This window comes from Lissotriton helveticus, chromosome 8, assembly GCF_964261635.1.
Source record: "Lissotriton helveticus chromosome 8, aLisHel1.1, whole genome shotgun sequence".
NCBI classification, from domain to species: Eukaryota; Metazoa; Chordata; class Amphibia; order Caudata; family Salamandridae; genus Lissotriton; species Lissotriton helveticus.
Window position 1 is genome coordinate 1,681,001,762 of NC_136069.1, and position 23,304 is coordinate 1,681,025,065.

The 23,304-nt window shown below is 43.9% G+C and overlaps 1 protein-coding gene across 1 annotated transcript in view; it reads left to right on the forward strand.

Moving 5' to 3' along the window:
• LOC144774082 (NACHT, LRR and PYD domains-containing protein 12-like) overlaps positions 1-23,304 on the forward strand; it is a 193,711-nt gene that overhangs the window by 132,015 nt on the left and 38,392 nt on the right. The window contains exons 4-5 of the mRNA XM_078659109.1: positions 11,785-11,826; positions 18,123-19,842. Of these exons, the coding sequence (XP_078515235.1) occupies positions 11,785-11,826; positions 18,123-19,842 (1,762 nt within the window). The remainder of the gene's footprint in view (positions 1-11,784; positions 11,827-18,122; positions 19,843-23,304) is intronic.

The window sequence follows — 23,304 nt, forward strand, 5'->3', positions numbered from 1 at the left end:
CAGCACCCTTCTGTGCCATACTGATTTGTTTATCAGTAAGGTTAAAGATATTAAACAGTGACGTTGTGTTGATTAAACGCCAAGGCACATAGCCTGAACGTAGATTTTGTAACGTCCAGCCAAGTTGTACAATAGAACGCAATTGGGACTGACCGTGTTGTAACAACAGTAAGTCTTGCGATATTATGTCGATTGCTGAAGACACAATGCTGTCCAGAGAGTATATTCTGGAGGACAGAGTCATTAACCCATTGTCCACCACAGAAAGTGATTTTTCCAAATTAATACGGTCAATTTCCCGTATTTTTTCTGCTGTCTCAATTTGAGCTACTTTCCAGGTTTCGTTATAAGCTGCATATATAGAGGCCGCCACGAAACGTTTTTGACGCTGTTTGCGTGGTCCCATGATGAAATCACGCAAGTCAGCACCTTCTTGAAGTAAAGTTAGGTGTTGCTTAATTTCTGCCAGTGTGGATGTTTGTAGCCATTGAAGGCAGAGCTTGCCCACACTGTACGTGGTAATTATCCCTGGATGTTGTCTTTGGGAATATCTAGGGTCTGGCCTGGTCAATGTGAACCCCTGTGTTTTGTTCAGGAATCTGTCTTGACAGTTATTTGTATCTGTGGGCCAGATCAACCATTGTTTCCAATCAGGATGTGTTCTGTTTTGGTTTAATATATGGTTTACGTCTATCTCAACATCTATAGAGCTATTACTGTTCACTGTTGGCTTTGGAATAGACGGTTTGTTTAAATCTTTGATTTTGGCTAAGCCAAGACAGGTAGTTTGTTGAATAGTGTCATTCAAAAATATAATTTGTTCTGGGATCATGCAGGCTCTAAACAATGATTCTATACCTTGTACTTGCCAATCTCTTGTACCCCAAACAGTTTTTGCTTCAATGTTATTGTTCCAGAACTCAAAACCAAATGTATTCATTTGCTCAAAAAATGAATCTGAATATATCAATTTTGTGTTTGTAAGCATGGTCTTCATACCTGTCTTATTTGACAACTTAAAATAAAATGTTTCTGCATTACTTGTGTTAAACCCTGAAAAGTATGAATATTTATCATAAAATGATTTCGAGCTACCTTTTGGAGGAGTAGCACAATGTTCCCATTGGTTATAATTTAAAACATTTCTAGGATTTGCAGATTTATGTAGGTAATGGTTACCATAGTGGTTGTAGCAGAACATTTGATCATAATTAGACGAACCCTGCAAATAATCATGTTCTGTAAATTTAGCAGACATCACTAAGTCAGACATCATATCATTAATACTTTCAAAGTCCCAATCACCAGCAAATGTGCTTGGTTTTACAAAGTCACTTAATGAGATCTTGAATTGGTGTGGATATTTCAGGATTTCAACCGGACCGTAGATTTCATAATCAGTATTGTCCCATGCTACCCCGCCGGGTATAGGATTGGCTGTGAAGTTGACTGAAGAAAGTTCTCTTTTCTCGACGTGTGAAGATGTGTGTGGTTTAAAGACCAAGTTGATTTTCTGGCTTGCTGTGTCCATTTTAGAATATCTTCCCTCAATGAAATGTCCCAAGCATAGTACCATGATGAGCCAAAGTATGAGGACAAATGCACCTAATGCCACCCACATTTCAATCCATGGAGAAATCAGATAAGTTGCTTTCAATTGTTGAAAAAGTTCCTTTGCTTTATCTTTAAAGGTTTTTGTTGATGGCTGTTTCTTAGATTCACTCAGATCTTCAGATGAATCATCTAAGTTGATGAAGTAGCCGGATGCTGTTCTGTCTATTGTTCCAATTGCTTCTGGATTACCTTTTGTTCTAGAAGTTTCCTTTGTTTCATCAGCATAATCATATGTTACTTCATTGTAGGTTGGTGTGTCTCGACTAAATGTTTTTATTTGGGTTTTTAGAGGTTTAAGTTCCATTGCTTTGTTGCATAGTCCTTGTTGATGTTCCGTAGGCATTTCGAATGTGATCAGCCTCTTAGTTTGAACCTCTGTATTTGTAGCAAACCTTGGTGTTCTACTACTTATTGGGAGTCCACTTGGCCTACTGTTTGTTATCGGCCACATGATTGTGGTTTTACCAGGTCGATGGATACAACTCTGTTCTCCTTTTTACCAGCAAGGGGCGGTAGTACTACTAATCTTGTCCCGTTGATAGACAAGACAGGAACTGCTTTTCTGTACGAAGGCCCAAATTCCTTCTTTACCGCGATCTTCTCTCTGACTAGATCCCCGACTTTTGGAATCCAGACAGGCCTTGCTGGGACAGGCGGTTTCTCTTCAGTGGTTGTTGGCTGTTGTTTCAACTTTATGTTGCTCAGGTCTTTCCTTGTTTCGTTTAAGTCCTGTAAAATAGCCAAGCGATCTTTGATATCAAAGCTTTTATCTTTAACCACTGAAGTCTGACTATCAAGATCTCGAATCATCATTCTAGTCCCGAACAATAGTTCGTACGGACTGAGTCCTTTCAGAGAATTTCTTGGCAGGTTATTTAGACTACGTTGGACACTTATTAGATGTTTGACCCACCCAGCTCCCGAACCTAATACCTTCGCTGTTATAGATTGCTTTATGTCACGGTTTTTTCTTTCTACGATTCCGTTTCCCTCAGGATGAAATGGACAAGAATACCGCAATGCAATGCCCATGCTGGTCATGGCTTGCCCATGCTGGTCATGGCCTCCTTATAAGCTCGAGAGCTAAAAGCAGGACCCTGGTCAGAATGTAGCATGCCAATTGCGTATGTGCCGATAAAGACTCGCAAATCTTTTATAACAGTTCTGGCGTCAGCCGAGCACTGGGGCCACATCCATATGAATCTCGTGCATGAATCCACTGCGACCAGGATACATTTATAGTTACCATCCCTTTGTAAGGGACCACAGTGGTCCAGGTAAACACATGCTAATGGTTTATCTGAAATTAGAAGAGGCGTCTGTGCTGGTCGTCTCACTGTTGATACCTTCATTCTCTGACATATTTCACATTCTAGAACATGGTTCCTTGTCTGTCGTCTCATTTGTGGCCACCAGTATCTCTGTTTTAATAATGATACTGTGGCTGAAACGCCAGCATGTACAGAAGCAAGCCCTTCGTGTGCCGCTATGATGAGTCCTAACCTATGTTCCATGTTTGGAATTGCCCTATCCCCCACTCCAGGGATTCGAGCAAACGGAACATTATTTGCATCAGTTATGTATGAGTACTTTACTGGAAAGCCTTTCGGGAGTGTTTCTATCGCATCTTTTACTGTAGCGCTGACAGCCTGTAATATTTCGCTGTCTATTTTTGTTTTTGACCGAGTGATGGCAGCTACGGAAGCCGTTTGCACAGCTGCCTTTGCGGCCTCATCAGCCAATGAATTCCCTGCAACGTGAACGCCATCACGTTGATGACTCAGTGTATGTATCACGTGAGTCTTTTGTAGTTCTTTTTGTAAAAGAACTACTTGTTCCCAAAGCATTTTATGCTTGATTGTGCCACCTTTTGCATCTTTAAAACCGTTCTGAACCCAGATCTGCAAGTATTCATTGTAAGATTGAACGCAATAGTACGAATCGCACACTATGAGTGTGGGGAATTCTCGATCGGTATTTTCAAGTGCCATCTTGAATGCCAGTAGTTCTGCTCGCTGAGCTGTACAATCTCCTAGAGATTGCGTTTTAGTGACCAGTGGCTTAAATTTTCCTTCGTGCCAGCGACCTTTAACAATCGCGCACGCAGCACTGTAAGCTTGTTTACCCCCCACTGCGGGTTGTGCTGATCCGTCTGTATATATTATACAGCCGTAATGTTCTAGAGGCAGAATTTCGGTTGGCGGAGGACATTCAAATTCATATTGGAGAAATTCTTGTGTTTTTAAGTTGGGATCAAATTCGTATACCACGTCTGTTGCAGCAAGAGAGTTAGCCCACTGTATCCACCTTGGATGGAGTGCTTTAGCATTCGGAATGCTTGCCTTTGTTACCGCCTCCAGGGCTGGTATCGGTGTCACGATGATTATTCGTTTACCTTGTGCTAGGGCTCGTTCTTTTGCTACAGCAGTCTGTACCGCGGTTAGAATTTTCTCCATAGGGCTAAATTTCATTTCAGCTTTTATGTATAAGTGTGATTTGTATGCAATTGGTACCTTTTCTCCCTCATTAGAGGTCAGGTATGTGAATCCGCATCTTCCTGGGATGACTCTAATCACAAAATTGCGTGTGTTATCACGTGTTTGTAATTTTGTTTTAATTAACATGTCTGTTTGTAAGGATCTCAAAATTTCTGTGTGTTTTTGAGTCCAATTGATTCTTTTAAAATCTGGTTTAATTAGATCATAAAGGGGTTTGACCCTTTCTGCGTAATTTATAATGTAAGTTCTTCTGAAATTTAGGAAGCCTAGAATTGATTGTAAGTTTTTTAGTGTTTTAGGTGCTTGGATTACAGCACATTTCTCTAGGAAATTGTCAGCCAGGCTTTTGCCTTCACTTGATAGTTCATAACCTAAAAACAGGACTGTTAGATGGGCAATTCTAGACTTTTTAAAGTTGAATTTGTAACCCTCTGCTGCGAACCCAAGTATTATGGTGTTCACTCTCTTCAAGTGAGTATCCAAGTCATCATTTGTTAAGTAGATGTCGTCGACATAGGATAATGCCTCGTCATCATATGTTTGTAGTAATTCTGTTACTCTTGCTGAGAATAACCCTGGGCTGTTCTTGAACCCCTGGGGCAAACAACAGAATTTTTTTTGCGGGCCATTTATTGAGAACGCGGTCAAATATCTGCTCTCTGGTGCTATATTCTGACAAAAGAATCCATTAGAAATGTCTAATGTTGTTTTGTATTTTTTGCGCACTATGTTATTCATTAGTGCAGCACTATGCGAGTTTTGCACTGCAAAGGTTTTGCAACATGAGTTAAGGTGTCTGTAGTCCAAAACAAGACGATATGTATTGTCTGGTTTGGAGACAGGAAACAAAGGATTGTCCATTTGTGAGGTGCAAGTTTCAATCACCCCCTGGTATTCAAGTTGATCTAGGATCTCTTTTACCTGTTTTTTAGCTTCTTGCTTAATTGGGTACTGCCTCTGTGCAGTAGGTTGTGATTTTAACTGGATTTTGTGAGGAGGAGAGTCCTCATCCCATCCTACATGATTTTTATATAAAGCAGGAGCTTGAGCTACTGCCCACTTTCTTGCAAGTGTATATTTTTTATGAATTGGAATATGATTTGAGAAGGCAGGCATAATTATTTCTTCGCCATGAGGGCACTCCCTGACAAACTCTGGTGGCCAGTCTCTTTCAGCTAGAAGGATGTCATAGCCCTTAGAGAGATTTTCCCAAAATAGACCCCTTATTTTTCTAGTCTTATCCCCCTCTATACGCAATGTTATTTCATATATTTTATGAGGTTTGCTAACTCTGGTATCTGCAGTTTCCATTTGAATGTATTCATTCGTGTCCACTGTCTCCAGATGATTCATAAGGATCTTGCGAGCTATGCTCACTTCTGCTGCGCTGTCTAGCATTGTCTGAGCCCATTCTCCGTTTTTCAGCTGTGTCCTCAGAATTCTCGGCATCGTTGATTATTTTAATGCTGGCTACCTTCTTTTTTGGAAACTGTAATTTTTTATTTGGATGAGCAGGTTCCTTGTCTTTGGACTTGACGTGCTCTTCCCTGTGTTCTGATCGTCCTCTTCTTTCCGATTTCTGCGAGGAAGTCTGAAAAGATTGAGAGGGACGTGTATCAATATCTTGATATCTATCAGGTTTCTTTATAGTATCCCTATTTCTAAGGTTGTATTTTTTCACAGAGGGCTCCCGTTGGGGAGACTTGCGTCCTTGGTCAGGAGATCTGTCTCTCCGCCGAGGAGACCTACCTCTGGACTGGAATCTTTTTTCTCTGGGAGTGGATTGTTTATTTCCATCCCAGCTCTTTTTTTGAGTGTTTAAAGTATTTTTAATAAATACCTTTTCAGGACTTTCAATTAGTTGGGGCTTCACTGGTATTCCACCCAAACTATCTCTACCTAGTTCTTCATATGATTTTTCTATAATTCTGGCAATTTCAGATGGTTGGTCTGCTATATTTGTCTGTTTTAACCTCTGGCGGATCGCCACATTCGCTGCTTCTCCCTTTATGCTGGCTAATAATATTGCCGAGACCTGCTTGAAGTCTTTCAGTAATTTCATACCGAGAGTTAAAGCGGGTTCTGGACCGTATTCATCTTGAATTTCTTTTAGCACATCTGGTATTAGTGACATAGATGGAACACCATGTGTTTTTGTGTAAATGGAAGCAAAGACTGTTGCCCAAGTGTCACAGTCCTCCACGTGTGGTGCGATTCCCATTGGAAGACAGATAGTCAGAATCCTGTGTTTCTCAAGAGGAGTGGTATCTGGAAATACCGCCTCTATTTGAGTGATTTTTTGTGCTAACCAGAATGGAATTTGTTCCCGTTTAGCTGGTACTTTACCCAGACAGGACTGTATGTTCTGTGGTGTAATTTTATTTGTGTTCCCCTGATGAGGGGTCAGCTGTGGGATTTTAATTACTGGTTGGACAGTTGAAGTCCGCATTACATATTGGACTAATTGTCTATGTATTTTAATTAATTGTTTTAGTTGTACTAAAAGTTCTGGTGCAGGCATTTCTTCAATGTCTGGATGTGGTGTGTATCCGGCTAGGACCGGCCACGTCGCTCCTGGTCTACCTAGTGGACCGAGCCTGGTGATGTGATTATTATGTTTTAGGGCGCCATTAAACAAGAGCAGGGGCTCTTGGAATTTTAGTGGTACTTCCACCTCCTCGAAAGGAGTATACTCATTAAGAGGTTCCTCTGTTTTGTAATAGTGGAAGTCCTTTGTTACAGCGTTTGCTGCTGGAAAGTTTATCCATGAATAGAATACCTCTGTCTGCCGATATTCGTGTGCCTCAATTACGAATATGACTGTACCACCTCTTGGTGTCAGTCCATTTTCTATAAGTTTTAAAGTTATAGATTTTCTTATGTTGACCGGGATGAGTATTATATCCGGGTCATTTTCCAGCAGAGTATTATCAGCCACTATGAGTTCAGCTGCTACTCTAACTGTCTCCCTTCTTCACTCTCTGTCATTTTGCTGACAAGAGGATTTTGTTTATTTGCAGATCAGGTTTCCACGGAAACAAAGATTAGATGCACAATATTTTGGAACAGTGTATCCTTCAACGTTGAATAAACCAAGAACCATACATAGGAGTCTCCTCTCTATGAAGTTTGGCGGATATAACCTTTCACCCACTCCAGACGTCTTTGGAGTATTATGGGAAAAAAGGGCTCTGTGTGAAAAAGCACGACTGAGTTACTCTAATGTCTTGAGTTAGTTTTATCGCCTATCCAAACGGTTGGGCGCCATGTAGTGTAGTTCCTATTATCCCAATAGGCTCTGCGCATTGGAATAATACCTTCAATAGTATAGACCTAGAGCAGAGGTTAACTAGGTCTTCTACTGACGATATTAGACTTAAAGTTTTGTGTTTGCCAGCTAGCTCAGAGTTCACTAGAAACTTTCTCGAATAGGCAGGGAGGAGTTTAACCTCTCTGGATAGACAAGAAGGGATTTAGTTTCTGACAACCATAGAACATGACAACTTTGCTCTCCCCTAATCAAGAGTGTATCTCTAGAGTCGTGTGAAAACAAAAGACAACTTATTTTACTCAGTCAGTTCAGTGCATTCTTAGTTTCACCAGATTGTCGAGAAAAGGAAGAGACGGGCGTGTTCAATAAAAGATGTTATTTATTGATCAGTCTCTTTTCTCGTACAAGAGAAATGAATCGCTATTATTGCAATACTTATGGTTAAGTAAAGTGCATACAGTAAAAGCAGAATTATAAAATAATACTGTAAAAGCATTGATTTGGTTTCTAAGCCATATGATGTTTAAAATGGATAAAATGGATACATACATATATACATTTGACTAATCGTACTCAACTGGTGCTTCTAACCACGCCTACCCCAGTGTACCTGACCTAAGCCTAATACGTGGGCGGGAGTAGATAAGTAGCAGTTTAAGTTAAGGTTGTTTTGCCAAGGGACTGACTCAAGAATTCTCTGCAAGGGGTTATTCAGTTCTGTACCTGGGATCTAGAAGGTTGGAGGGTTGGTATCTCTTATCCCAGGTCTTGATATTCAAGCTGCCTGCGAGGGCGGCTTGGAAGCGCCGGAGCTGGATTTCTTGGCAGGAGAAAAGTCAGCGTCTCGTTCTCAGCGCGTCAGAAAGGCGGGGCAGCGTCTGTGGGCTTCGCTCTCAGCTGGGCTCCTCGATATGTCTCGCTGCTCCGATCTCGTCACCACCGCGTGTGTTTGCTTAAGGCAATGTCGGTAATATTTATACCTGAAAGGTGCCGAGATTGACGTAAGGATGGACATAAATACGTCAATAAGGATGTCATACGGACTGGTCGTTAGCACATTCTTTACTGAAGTTCTCGGTGAAATCAAAACAATGGCTGTAGGGATTTTCCCAGGTTGTCATAGGTTTGATTTGTTTTGAGAACTCCGTATGCCTATTAAGGGGCTGGAGGAATAGTGCGTGCCTAATGAGGTGGCGTGCGCTATGACCTAATCAGATAACGCGCTTCTGTGCCGTGGTGTGGATAATCAGCGGGGGTTTCAGCGCCGTTGGGTGGCTGCTAGTTAATTATTAACCAGACCAGGGTCAGAAATGGGGGGATCGATACAGTACCTATAGGAATACATCACATAACAACTGTCACCAGGCCAGTTCCCATGTTTGGTGCAACTTGCCTTTGACTTCAGTGGAGTGATACATGGGATGCACGCCTAATGTGATGCGGATGGCAGAATGTGATTTATGTTGAAGGATGATGCTGAGTACTGTGTTTGGCCAGTAGTCACTGGTTGTTTTCTACATTTATTATTTGTGCTTGTGATGGTTCAGACAGTGGCCCAATTGACCCTAACGTGTATATAATCCCCAGTGAATATTGCCTGGTGCCAGTTGCCACAGTGTAAATGTGTGATTACATTTCTAATGTGTTTATGAGAATACAAAGGCTATTTTTGAAAGAACCTTGTGTGGAGTTTCTTTTGTGGTGTGCCTAGTCTGTTGCTGCTGTGTGTGTGTTGCGCAAACGCTTTACACATTGCCTCTGGGATAAGCCTGACTGCTCGCGCCAAGCTACCAAGAGGGTAAGCAGGGGTTATCTTCACCGAGTAACTCCCTTGCCCTGACTAGAGTGGCAGTTTCTGCCTGGCTTTGGCACAAGCCTTAGCCAACCAGAAATCCCATTTCTAACACTGACCCCTTTTTTCTTTTTATAAATTTATTTTTATATTTCAGTTGAACAAATAGCACAATACAATTCTTACAGTGAGCATCGCCAGTGAACAATCCCATGTACATGAAATACGTGGTCCTCACCCTGTATCTGACTCTTGATACACTGGACACAGCAGAAAAAGCTCCCAGTTTATTCTCATGCATACTGTTCCTACCTATGGCCATAAGTTCTCAATTAATGCACCCTAAAGCTCTGTTGTAACTAATGAACTCATTACCTGTGTCTAACTTTTCTGGTCTAGGAATACTACAAGCGAGATGCTGCAAAGGGATATGTGCTTTATTTGAGTACTGTCAATTTCATACCTTGTATCACCGCTTTTAAGAAACTTTTGGAGTTGTGTCTGACATTAATCCCAACTGCATTGATCCACTCATGATAAAATGTCACTGAAATGTCACACATAAGCAAACTGAAAACTATGCCGGTTCTACTGACTGGATTGTGGTTGTTTTGGTATTGTTTATCAGAAGTTGATATATTTTTCTAAATTGGTTTAGGATTTTTCTTGTGTTGCATTTTTACTTTATTAAGGTGTGAGTGAAAAATAAAATAAGCAAGCTACAAGAGCGTTGAGCAGAAGTTAATTTAGTTCACCTTGACAAGGATTGCTATTTTTTCCTGAGTGGGGCTAGCACACCTTTATTGACAACCAAGTTTCTTACTCTCAACGTTTGCAATTCTAACTTTTATGTAGCAAACAAGACCCGGAAACAGATTGAATTGATCCTGTGGCTTACTATTCTCGAAGTCCAAAAATTGGAAAGTTAAATTCACCACCTTTGACTGGGAGTTATTGGCGATAAAAGACGTTTTGTCTCACTAAGGACATTATCTTGAAGAAGTTCAACATAGAATAACCTTTTTGGATAGGGCCGTTGCCATTAGAATAACAGTGCCTCTTTTCTAAAGAAACACTCCTGATCTATTTTTCCTTTGAATTTTAAACTGCTCCCTTCTTTAGCCTGGAGCTGCACCTTGTGGCCTGTTTCTTAACAATGCACCCACCTTGAGAATCTGTGCAGATTGATGACCCGATACTTTTGATCCTGAACCTAGCGATCCTCACTTTATGCAATCTTCCCCCCTCTCCCCTCCTAATCTTTCAAGCTTCTGTCCTCTGTCCTCAGCCCTCACATGCCCTTGCCCTTTGTCCCCACCCTGTTTTTCTGTGAACCTTAGACAGACTTCCTTTCATCTCTATGGTTGTCTCTTCCCTTATCCTCACTCTCTCTCCTCCCCTACCCCCCACTACTTTCTCTCGCCTTTCTCTCCTCCCCTAATTGTATTGCTGATTGTTTGATTTAATGTTTATTTGTTGATCTTCATCTAGTATATTGTTTAACCACATTGTTGCACTTCCTGTCGTCTCTCCTTTCGTCTCCTACCGTATCCTCCATCTACTTATGTCTCTACCTCCCTCCTCTCTCAATGTTTTGAGACTGAAATATTTTGTCTGATGCCCGATGGAGTTACTTGGTTTAGCTATAGGGGAGATGGGCCTTGGATTCCATCCTTGGTCGTCACCTACCCTGTCGGTCTTTAGGCAGACTTCTTTTCGTCTCTCCTTATTGTCTCTTCCCTAGCTCCTATCCTCTTTCCCCTGAATCTCTCCCCTTGCCTGCTACTCTGCCTACCCCCTGTCCTTTGTGCCCTTTGACTAAGCACTCCTTCTCCCCTTGTTGGGAAAAGATCCAGTATGTAGGCCTTGGAGTCTCATAGACCTTTCTGAGAGAGTCCACTGCGACAAGGGAGCCACTCACACTTGAGGTATGGTATGACACCCCTTGCCAAAGCACTCCCTCTCCCCTTTTTAGGGAAGGATCCAGTATGTAGGCCTTGGAGTCTCATAGACCTTTCTGGGAGAGTCCACTGCGTAAAGGGAGCCTCTCGCAATAGATTTCCCCTGGGATCACAGCTTACTGGACGTTGCCTTGACTCGTCTACCGGTTTGTGTCCCCGTCACCCTTCCCCTCTTCTCCCCATGCTGTGTCTCTCACCCTCCCCTCCCCTCCTCTTTCCCACCATCATTATCTGTCTACTTCCCCTACTCCAACCCCCCCTGAATCTCTCACCTTGTCTTCTTTTCCCCCTACGTATGTGTGCTTATTGTTTATCTCGACCTTACAAGTAACTATGTTGCCATGCTCTAAGAACTGTGTAACCTTTGTAACGATGTAACCTGTAACTATGATCTGATGCTCATGTAAAGCGCTCTGATACCTCCGGGTCTAGCCAGCGCTATATAAAACTTTTAAAATAAATAAAAAAATAAACCTTGACATGCCATGTGATCTTTGTTCTTTTCCAGGTATGACTTAGTCATGAGCTAAAGGCCAGACAATAGAATGTCTGAATGTTACTAAGACTCACCTTAGATGTATTGACCTGTTATATGCTGCATACTACATTGATTAGCTTGTAGAACTGATTTCCCGTTTCTTTTCTCAGACTTCGAGAACAAAGACAAACTGCATGAAACAGACAAGGGAGGTAAGTTATTTAAATGATATAAATTCCACTTCCTTGTATCAGTAAGGATAATAGCAATAAAATTGAGTTTCTTTAAAAAATGTTTGACTGTCCTAAACCACCCTAAATCCCTCATGGGTGACAAGCAGCACTCTCCAAATCCACTTTACATTGCATTACACATTATATTATATGATATAACACCCGGTTAGGGGCATGGGCAATTGACTTACCTGGTAAATAAGCTTCCTTTCACCCTAATGTCAGCTAAGCTACACAATTTTCATACTATTTACCCACCATACATCAAGTGACTGCCAGGTCATGTGACCGTCTGGGCGCAATTCTCCTCCTTCGAACTCATGATTCCCAGACCTAAAATTGGCATGAGGAATGGAGAGCGGCAGGTCTAAGGGAGGGAATGGATAGGTGGAAAGACAGAGGAGATGAGAAGGGCTACTGATTGGATACAGAGGGCCAAATAGCCATTAACTAAAGGTAATGATACTGTTCAGCATGACAGAGCTCCCCCTTGACAAGGAACATCCCACGAGACCTGGAACCCTAAACAATGAAACCAGGGGGCTACATCAAGAGGGGGCCTGTAGGTGCTGCTCCTGCTTTAGTGCTGGTGAACGGAGAAGCCGGGCCTTGCAGTATGAAAGTGGCTGCATGCACTGTGGACAGGTTTTTGGCTGAGCAGGTCAGAGCATATCTCAGTTTTTACTGTCTTCTTTTTTCTCCTGTGGAGTGACTGAGTTTCTGATGGATACTTTTAACCACTGATTCTTCACCTTAGAATGTGCTATAGATCCATACTGAATGTGGGAAATACATTTCTCGTAGCAGTACTCCGGTGCGCCACTAGGTGTCGTCATGCAGCTCTGCTCTGGGTTCATACTGCCCCAGACTTAACAGAGCGCAGTCTCATAAATGGGCCACGTTCTGCATGATAATGTCAATTCCTTTCATTCCAAGGATTGTGGTGCGAATGCATAGCTCCACTCCACTGAAATTGTTGGTTTTGAACAATGTCTTCAGCAGTAGCGGTCGGTGGTGGGAGTGCTGCCGGGCGGTGACGTGGGGAGGGGCAGGGTGGGGGGTAGTAAACTACGGAATATGGACAAATACAGCTAAGTGAACATAAAAATAAATAAAACAAATTTTGTTGCGCAAACTGCATTGCATTTGAAGACCAAGTTGTTCACCTTCTGTAACGCTCCTTCTGGTGGATACTCTAACTGGAGCTTCCTCACTTCCTCACTGTGCTCCTTCCTCACTGTTCTTTGGAATGGTGCTTTTTAACGTATAAAAGGGCTGCAAGTTAGTCATGTTGCTAACAATTGCTCCTGCTTTATATCTGAAAATGCGGAAAGGAACATAAATAAGTGATGCTTTTATTCAGCTCCACTCTTTCACTTGAGCAGGGCCCTGCATGATGCCACCTAGTGGTACGTGGGAGCCCTGCTATGAAAAATCTCTGGCCTCAGTTTGGCAACGGGGAAATATTCTAAGATGGGGAATCAGCGGTTAAATAAAGTATCTGCTAGAAAGACTTATATGGAAGTAAATTGTTCTTTTGCAATACTAACACAAAATATAAAATGGCAGATTTAGGGACTTATTTATGAGCCCTTGCATCACTTTTGCACCATCGGCAAGTCACTTTTTGTGACGCACCAGCGGCACAAATATTGTGCCTAGCAAATGCGTCACTTTGTAAACCCCTGCGCCACATTATACCTGCGCCAGGTATAATGTATGCAGGGGGGCTTTCCGACGCAAGAAAGGTCGTAGAAGTGACGCAGTGAAATCTATAAGATTTCACTGCGCCACTTCTAGTGCGCAAGTGCGCCAATATCTTACGCATTCCTCATGGCAGGCGTAAGACCAATGCATGCACATTTCACATGGGCCATTGCTGGAGTTGTGTCATTTTTGTGACACACTCCAGAAATGCGTCATTTTTGCGCCTACAGATACGTCAGAAATACTGACATATCTGTAACTCTTTGTGACATGATGTGTCCTACTGTACATTTGATGCACCATTGGTGTTGTAAGGAGGGCGCAATGAAAAGTGACGCATCTCTGTTTTCTCGTGGCGATGCATCTCTTTTCATAATTGAGGGCCATGATCTTTTTCAGTTCTCAACTTCTATTTTTTGCACAGATCGTCACACATAAATGTCATGCATATTTTGCATTTTTTGTTAATTGTAAAGGATTTTGTATTTGATGGGCTGAGTGTTATCCAGGAGATAGATACTGACTTGGATGTGAATGTTCTTGCAGTCTGTATGTGCTGATTCACTCATGTTTTAGTGAAGAGCCCTGATTATTTCATGTGATTATTTACTGTAATCACCTTCAGCAGCAGTAGTGAACATGTGGCTGTAATCACTTGACTATGGGCTTCATTTTGAGTTTAAGGGCAAATTCCAATCCATTCTTCAAAGTGAGTTTTACTCATGGACTGGAATTGCTCGATTACTTACCGGTAATCTTCATTACTCTGGGTCCTGTTGTCCTTGTCCCATTCATAACAAAGTGGAGATAACCCATCTCCCTACAGAAAAAAAGACAGAGGAATGCGGGGATCCTAACCCTGCCCCTCCCACTGGGAGTACTTAAGCAGTACTTACCCAGCATTCCTACTGGTTTTTATTCTGTCTTTCAACAGAATGGATGTGGTGCTGGTGCTGCTCCTGCTGGGCTGGGGTGGCATTTTCTTCTCTCCTCCCCCCGCCCGGCTGCCTGGCTGTGTGGGTGAGGGGTTTGCTGGTCTGCCTCCGGGCCTGTCGGGCCTGCTGGGAGGCAGGGATGTTCATGTCGGCCAGCCCTTTGCGGCTGGTGCGGCGCCTCTCAGTTGCTTCTGGGTCGCTGGGCGTGTCTTCTTGTGGCCTGGACGGGTGGAAGTCACACTGTGCTTACAGTCTCCACGCCTTACCGGCTCTGGGATGGACTTGGTGGCTGCCTTGAGCTGGCTGTTGGGGTGTGACCCTTGTTCCTGGTGGTGTCCAGGACCCCCCTTCGGGTAAGTTCTGCGTAGCAGTGTTTTTATTTTTTCACTTTTACTGGCCTGTGCTTGCTGCAAACAGTGGGGATGTAGCTCGGTGGTAGAGCTCTGCCTTTGCATGTCTGTGGCCCAGGGTTCAATCCCCGGCCTCTCCAGGCTACTCTCTGCTTTTTGTAGGAGGCTACCCTGCCATTGTGTGTGTGGGAGAGATACCCTTTACAGCTGAGGCAATATCCCTACCTTTGCTGCTGTTTATTTCAACGTTGCGAGTTCAGGGGGGTTGCTTGCTTCTGGCTGTCTCCCCTCCTGTGTCCCACAGTCCTAGCTCTGGCTTTGGCCTGGTTTCCTTTAGGTGGCTGTCCGTTTGCTGGCGAGCCGTCTTCACAGAGTGGCTTTTCTTGGCCGTGTGTCCGGTGTTCTTTCCTCTGGAGGGAATTTTTTTATTTCAGGGAATTTTACCGCGGGCTGCGGGGCCCTGGCCTGGCCATGGCGTTACCCTGAGATTTGTTCCTGTGTGTCTCAGGGGTTGTGCTCTGGATGCGGATGCCTCGTGGTGGCTTATATGTGTCCCTGCCCATTGTTTGTCCTGGAGGGTATGACTGTGAGTACATAGCTGTGTTGTTAGTCTCTCTCCTCTGTCCTCCTGCTGCAGTTTTCTGGTTCTGGTTGTACCATTCCACGCCGCCTTTGGCTGCGCTTCTGCATGGCTCTTCCTGATGCGCTGGGTTGTGATGCGTCTTTGCCCTGGTTTTTCTGCTTTCTCTTGCAATGGGTCGGGTGCTGCGGCTCCCTGGCTGCATCCTGTGTCTCGTAGTTGCTGGTCTTGGTTGCCTGGGGTTTGCCTGGGGCAGTTCTTCCTTGCTGTGTTTTGGGTCCCCGGTGCTGCTCCGCTGGTGGTGTTCTTCTTCCTTCTTGTGTGTTTGGCTGTCCGGAGGCGGTGCTCCGGTCGCCCTTGATTTGCGGGCTTGCAGTTGCTTCTGCTTGGCCTCCGGCAGTGCCCCCTTGTGGTCACCGGGGGAAGGGGGGTCTTCGGCCTTACCTCCCTGTAGGCGCCTGTTCTTGTCTTGTCTCCTGGGTTCCGAGGGGTCCAGCCAGGGTTGTACTTTTTTGGGGTGTTTGGCTGGTTCTGCCTGTACACTGTTGGCTTTTTGTGCCTCTTTGCTGCCTGGCTTGGTGTCCACCTAGGTCTTTTGGTGCTGTCTCCTCTGGGTTGCCCGATTGCTCGCTTGCGGCGCTCCTTGGCTGCCTGGTGGGGCTGTGTTGGGGCTGGCTGTCGGTGGTTTTCTACCGGATCTGGGCAGTATTTGCCCCTGGCGTTTCCCCCTGCTTTTCTTCTGGCTTTTTCTCCGCCTGTGGGGTGGCTGGTCCCTCTGCTGTTGGGTTCTGGTCCTTGCGGCTATGGTGTGTTCCTGTCATTTTGGCCTCTTGGTTCCTGCTGGGCCTGCTCTCCTCTGTTCTCTGTCGTTCGGCTGGGTTGGTTCTGGTTCATGCCTTCATGCCTGGTTAGGAGTACGCCCGGGACTTACGAGTGCTGTGGGCTTCCCCTGGACGGTTTTCCTTTTGCCTGCTTCTCCTTTTGTGCTGTCCCCGGGTCTGCTCGCTCTCAGCTTTCTAGTTTTGTCCATTGACTTCTGGCGGCTCTTTCTCTTCTGTGGACTCTATGGGTCTCTGTCGCCGTGTGGGGTGGTGGGGGCCGTGTGTCCTCCATTTTTTCAGCCCTTGCAGGTCCGGGCCTTTGGGCTGTTACCTTGTTTTTGGTTTTGGTTTTGGTCCAAAGCGGTCCACCATTTCGGTGCCAGGGGTCTTTACGCCCTCCCGGCCCTTGCTTTGCCTGCTCTCTGCTGGGCCCTTCCTCTCTTTGGCCTACCCCAGGTGTGGGTTGGGCCTTCGGGTCCTTCTGTTCTGTCTGGTTGCTTGGCTTCAGCTGTGGCTTTCTGGCTGCTTGGTCCTCTGTTGCCTACTTTCTGCCCAGGGGGTTTATGCCCTGCCCCAGCCCGCCCATGGTGTGTGCTATGCCATGGTGTTAGGTTTGCCAGTGCGGTCTGCTTGGCTTCCGCCATGGATTCTGTTGCCTCCGTGGCTGGGCTGGTTCTGGGGGTTCTTTTCCCCTCGTGGGTTGGGGTTTCTGGGATGTGGTGCTTGGGCCCATCCCGCTCCTTTCTGGCCCCTGTGGGCTCAGGTTTGTTGGCCCCGGGTCTTTGCTGGCTTGTGTATTCTTGGTTCTGCATTCTGCCTGGTCTGTTTAAGGGTGTGTCTGGCTGGCCTGTTCTTTCGGAAGTCTCTGATTTGGCTTGTCTGCTGCTGGTGTTGGCTCCCTTGGTGTTCCCTTGTTCTGGTCTTGGGTTCTCTGGGTCGGCTGCCTATTCTATTTGAGGCCTGTTGTGCCTATTCTCTGGTGGTCGGTGTGTGCCTTCTCCGGGCTGTGGCTTCCTACTCCGATAATTCTGGGTTTGAGTTTGGGGTGTTCTGCTGGGGCTGTGTTCTTTGAGACGTGGGCTCCCTCTGGTTCCCCTTACTTCTTTGGCTGTTCCCTGGTCTGGTTGTCCTTGGGGGTTAAATTACATAGGTTTGCATTATAAGAAAAATACCCGCCTAACCCATAAGGAAAAGAGGATATGCACTGAAAAGTTGTCAAACAGCAATGCTTTATTGCCACAAGGAAAACTTGTAATTGCAGGCAGTTGCCTGAAGGCTGCATAGCAGAGCAATAATGAAACAAAGAAAACTGACACCTTGCCTTTAAGGCTTCCAAGTATTATGGTACCGTGCCTTTAAGACCTACAGGAGACCCTCTGCTCCCATCATGCACCACAGATGACAGTTAGGACAGTTCTTTTTTTACTGTGTATTACGTATAGACACCTGAGTAGAAATGCAATTAATATGCTTGCTGTTACTATGTCTTGTTTTTCTTATGCATTTTGTATTCTTGTTGAATGAAGTTCTAATGTGTTTTTGTGCTGCCAGAAGTTTTCAGGAAATGTAATTAGTCACAATTGAGCCTCTATTTCTTTAAATCGTTATCTTTCTTGTGCGTTGAGTCCTTGTGTCTCCTCCCCTGGTTATGCCTTTTCTCAGTCAGGACCACTTTATCCAAAGCCTGTCATCATAACAGGACCACAATGAATCCAGATGTAATATTGTCATTCCTCATTCTCTTTGGCATCAAATATCATGCAACTGCCGACCTTAGAAGGCAGCTGTATGTAAATCTGTGGTGAAATTAAACTGTGACACTGTTAAGTAAACATTTTTTTCAAAAGTACTTTTTTCATATGTTGTCTCTGTTTTTAAACAGCTCACAAGAGGAAGTACCTGGAATACATTCAAAATGCATTCAGAGGGATGAAAGATCATGACAGTAGATTCGGTGAAACTGTGACTATAGAAGACAGGTATACAAAGCTCCTAATTTTAAACAACTACAGTAACAGGACAGATAAAGAACATGAAATCATTTCTTACGGAGAAAGACATCTACGGTTTATGGCCGAAAGAGCTGAAAATTCATACACTAGTATCGAAGATTTATTTTCCCCTCAAAAGGATGGACACGTCCCCAGAACTGTGGTGCTCCAGGGGGTGTCTGGGATCGGAAAGACAATGACCACCCGAAAGATCATGTTTGACTGGGCATCAGGCAGCCTCTTCCAGGAGAGATTTGAGTATGTGTTTTATATCCACTGCAGAGAATATAGCCAGCGTGGTGCACAGAGGCCGATCGCTGACCTCATCATACCCAGCATTGATGGGGAGCCACTACTGTCAATGAGTGAGATAGAAGACAACCCCAAGAAGGTGCTCTTCATCATTGACGGCTTCGATGAACTTAAAATCACTGAAGGTTTGCTGTTTGATGATCCTGATAAAAAATCTCCAGAGGGTAAAACAATCTTTAGTTTAATAAGGAAAAGGTATCTTTCAGATTCATATATAATAATCACCACCAGGCCAACTGCTATGGACGCCCTTGAAAAGTGTGTGAAGGATGGACGCCTCGCAGAGATTCTTGGGTTTTCTGAAGATGATAGGATGGAATATTTTGAAAAGTTCTTTGGAAATGACATACAAAGTGCAAAAGCTATTAAAATTGTGAAGGAAAATGAAATTGTCTACACCATGTGTTTTGTGCCCATCGTGTGCTGGATTGTCTGCACTGTCATCAAGGAGCAGATCGAAAATAATGAGGAATCTTTGTTTGATTTGAGAACAATTACTTCTGTCTACTTGCTTTTATTTTTTAATTTATTAAAGCAGCAGAATAGAGACTCTGGGCAGCAACACATTACCAATAATTTAAAGAGTCTGTGTGCCTTGGCCGAGGAAGGTGTCTATCTGCAAAAAATACTATTTGAAGAAAATGACTTAAGAAAACACGGTGTGAACATACTGGCCGTCCAAGGCCTTTTCCTAAAGAAAAACATTTTTAAGAAATCCACTGACATTTCCCATTCATACAGCTTCATTCACTTGAGCATTCAGGAGTTTTTTGCTGCACTCTCTTATATCCTACAGGAAAATGCAACAACCACAGAGAACACAGAGAGTCCGCAGCGCAACGTGATCCAGTTACTGACGGATTACACAGAATCGGAATATAATCACTGGATGCTGACCGCGCGCTTTCTGTTTGGCCTTCTCAATACAGAGAGATGGAATAAGATAGAAAGAAAACTCCAGTGGAAGGTTTCACCAGAAATTAAGCCTGCTGTTCAGGCCTGGATAATGGAACAACTAAAACGAGAAGAAGATGACCTTACTAGTCACACCATGGACCTATTCCACTGTTTGTACGAGACTCAAGATGAAGAATTTGTGAAAAAAGGATCTGAATGTGTGAAACACATAATATTAGCACCAAGTAACATAAGGAGCAAGATGATATCCATGGAGTGGAGAGTGCTCGAATACTGTTTAAAGTATTCAGAAGTCAAAACCATTTCTCTAAACAACATTGGAATGAGGCCTGAGGATGTCAGAACGCTAATGCAGGTTTTAATGAAATGTTCCACACTTAGGTAAGTCTCTGAATTGCATATATTTCAAAATGTCTGTGTTTTATAGTAAAAATAAACGAGAAGTGGCAAAGCCAGTAGGTTTTATAGCTATGCTGTACATAAGAGTGGCTTTTGTTCTGTATGGCTAAAAGTGAGTAGTGTAGAGGAGAGTGGAGTGTACTAGAGTGAGTGTACCACAGTGCAGGCAGTGTACTAGGGTGGTGTAGAGTGTCATGGAGTGGTGTAGAGTGTCATGGAGTGGCGTAGAATTTCACAGAGTGAAGTAGAGTGTCATGGAGTGGCATAGACTGTCAGGAAGTGGCACAAAATGGATTGGAGTAGCGTGGAGTGGATCACAGTGGCGTAGAGTCGATTTGAGTAGCTTAGAGTAGATTTGAGTGTCATAGTTTCCTGCAGTGTCATAGTGTCTTCTAGTGTCATAGCATCATGGAGGGAGTGGAGTAGAGTGAATGGGGTAGAGTGGATGGGGGTGAGGTGAAGTAACTTGGCATAGCGTGATGTGGAGCATCATGGAGTGAGCAGAGAGTCGAGTGGAGTAGAGTATAGTAGAGTGGCATAGTGTGGATAGAGGGTTGTGCAGTGGCATTGTCTAGAGTGTCAAACAGTGGAGGGGAGTAGAGTATATTAATGTCGTAAAATGAAGTTTTGAGTGGCTTAGACTGTTGTAAGGTGGAGCTGCGTAGAGTGGAGTAGATAATTGTAGAGTGGAGTGGCTAAAGTGTCATAGATTGGAGTGGCAAAGAGTGGTGTACTGTAGAGTTGAGAGTCGCAGAATAGAATTGTGTGTCTTAGAGTTTAGGGGGATAGAGTGCAGAGGCATAGAGTGAAGCGACATGTCATGGATTTCCATGTCATAGATTGTCTTAGAATGAAGTGGCGTAGATTGGAGTGATGTAGAGTGGAGTGGCATGTTGTGGAGTGTCACATCCTAGAGTTGTGTCGTCGAGTAGCATAGCGTGGCGTGTCATAACATGGAGTGGCATGCCGTAGAGCATTGTAGAGTGACATTGAGTGGAGGGGCGTAAAGTAGAATAGAGTGTTGTAGAGTGGTGTGGAGTGGCATTGTGTGGACTATGCATGGTTTGGTACCCCACTATTACAGGCAACACATTTTAATTGAAATGAGCATTACATTTGCAGAAGCATACAGTTTTACTGCTAAATGTATTACCGACCGGTATTTCAGAAATGGTATGTAGGGCCCTTAATTTTACAGAATCGGTAAATTTACCGATCGGTAAATTTACCGATTCTGTAAAATACCGAATCGGTATTTTTACCGATTCGGTAAATTTGAGATGTAGGTGGGACTCTTCTGAGTCCCACAAGCCTTACAAAATTGGTATTTTACCATCAAATCCAATTTGATGGTAGAATACCGATTCCGGTGTGCATGCACATGTGTGCATGCACACCTCTGCGATATGACAGGCAGACCTGCCCTTGGGGCATGTCTGCCTGCCACATGGCACCCGAGCCAGTTTTGGGGGGGCCAGAGGGTGTCAAAGTGACACCCCCTGCACCCTTGTGAAATTCGGTATTTACCGATTCGGTAAATACCGAATCGGTAATGCCCATTCATTCCTATGGGCTTCAAAGCCCATAGGAATGAATGGGCATTACCGATCGGTATTTACCGAATCGGTAAATACCGATTTTCTCCGATTCGGTATTCCAGCACATCTGGAATACCTACATACCCACCCCTCAGATTTACCGATTCTTAATTACCGAATCGGTAAAATTCGGTAATTAAGAATCGGTAAATCAATCCTACCTACATCGGGCCCTACGATTCCTCGGAAGACAGAGCTTAACATTTGGCTCCTGTCTTTGAATGCCCAGCAAATGTAACAAGATAAGAGCAAGATTTAAGTCCTGTTTACAAAAAGGGAGCACATGTGGAAGAATACATTATATAGGTTATGCTCTACAGGAAGAATAAACTCACGCTGGGCAGACTTAAACAAATAAAGCCAGCAAATAAAAATCAAGCACATGTGAGTGTTTAAGCAATGGTGGAATGGATTCCCAAGGAAGCCTTTAGAATGTTCTCAAGCTGTCATTAGCAAACCTGGTAGGTTTCGACCTAAAAAAATTTCCTTTTAACCAATTAATTTTTGGATGCGTGCTGTAAAATGCAACATTGCCACATTGGTTTGCTAACATTTCTGGAGAGGGGAGCAAAACTGGCTCTGGTACCTACATTTGATAAAAAGTTGGTTGACTTGCTTGGCATTTCTGAAACTTTTCAAATAGCACCCTAGTAACACTACTCTGAATATTGTAGCTGCTTAACCAACATGTGCTGTGTTTTTGTCATCATTGCACATTGACTCCTGCTCCCTGCACCTCTGATACTCATTGCCTCGATGTTCTAGGATCATTGAACTTTAGATAACATTGGTGTTGCCCTACTTAAGGAGATGTGTTACCCAAGGGATATGGGAGCACTCAGTGTGTTTTTAAAATACCCCTCACACACCAAAAGGCCCCTTGGTGTCATGCTTCATCATCGGGGTCTTCGCACCCCTCTAACGGGATGCGGCGTGCGACGACCTACGACTACGCGGGAGCACTGATGAATGACTATGTGTGGTGTGTGTGGTGCATGTGATAAAGCAAATAAGTGAGTGGTGGTAGATAGTGACTGGTTTAAAAAGTACCTGGCTCGTAGGTGAAGGAATTTTTTTTATTCAGGACCTCGGGCTGGCACTATTAAAAAGAAGTGAAGTGCGCGGTAACATCTGTCATGATAATGGACAGTACCTCATGTGTGCGTCGACATGTTTCGGAGGAAACGCTCCTTCTTCAGGACGGGAGCATAACTTCCCCACCTTACTCACGTTTTTCTTATTAATAACTCAAAAAATAATGTTAGTTAACAAAAAGTGACATTTTTAAGTGATAAAAAGGCTATAATGTGCCTACAGCGGTTTTTGCTCAGGATACATGCAATTGCATGACCTGAAAAAGAAAAAGAAAAAACAGAAATTGTCACCCAAGTTGTGGGTAGGTTCTACAGGTGCAGTCACCTGGAACAAACCATATAGCACAGTTTGCCCTGTAAAAGAAAAGACTTACAAAACACACAACACATGGAACACATAAGACTGTCTGAATTATAATATCAGGGAAATGTAGGTCATACTTAGTAGATATGGTTTGCTTGCTTCATGAGCTCACTGGGGCGTCTGGGGGTTAATTGCTATTTTGTGCAATCTGAGTGGAGAGATAAACAGGAGCAGATAAAAAAATGAGAAAATGAACAAAGGAGTTGATGATCAATTCTTACTCACGGGTTTTGGAAGAGAAGTTCAATTGCCCTGCCAAAAATACTCACAGACCGGGGACGAGTATTCACCGAATTCCCCACACGCAGCTCCGCTCGAATGGTAGTGAGAGCTAGCTGTGGGTGGTATTTATACCATGCTGTCCTAAGTACGTTGGTCAGAATTGCCA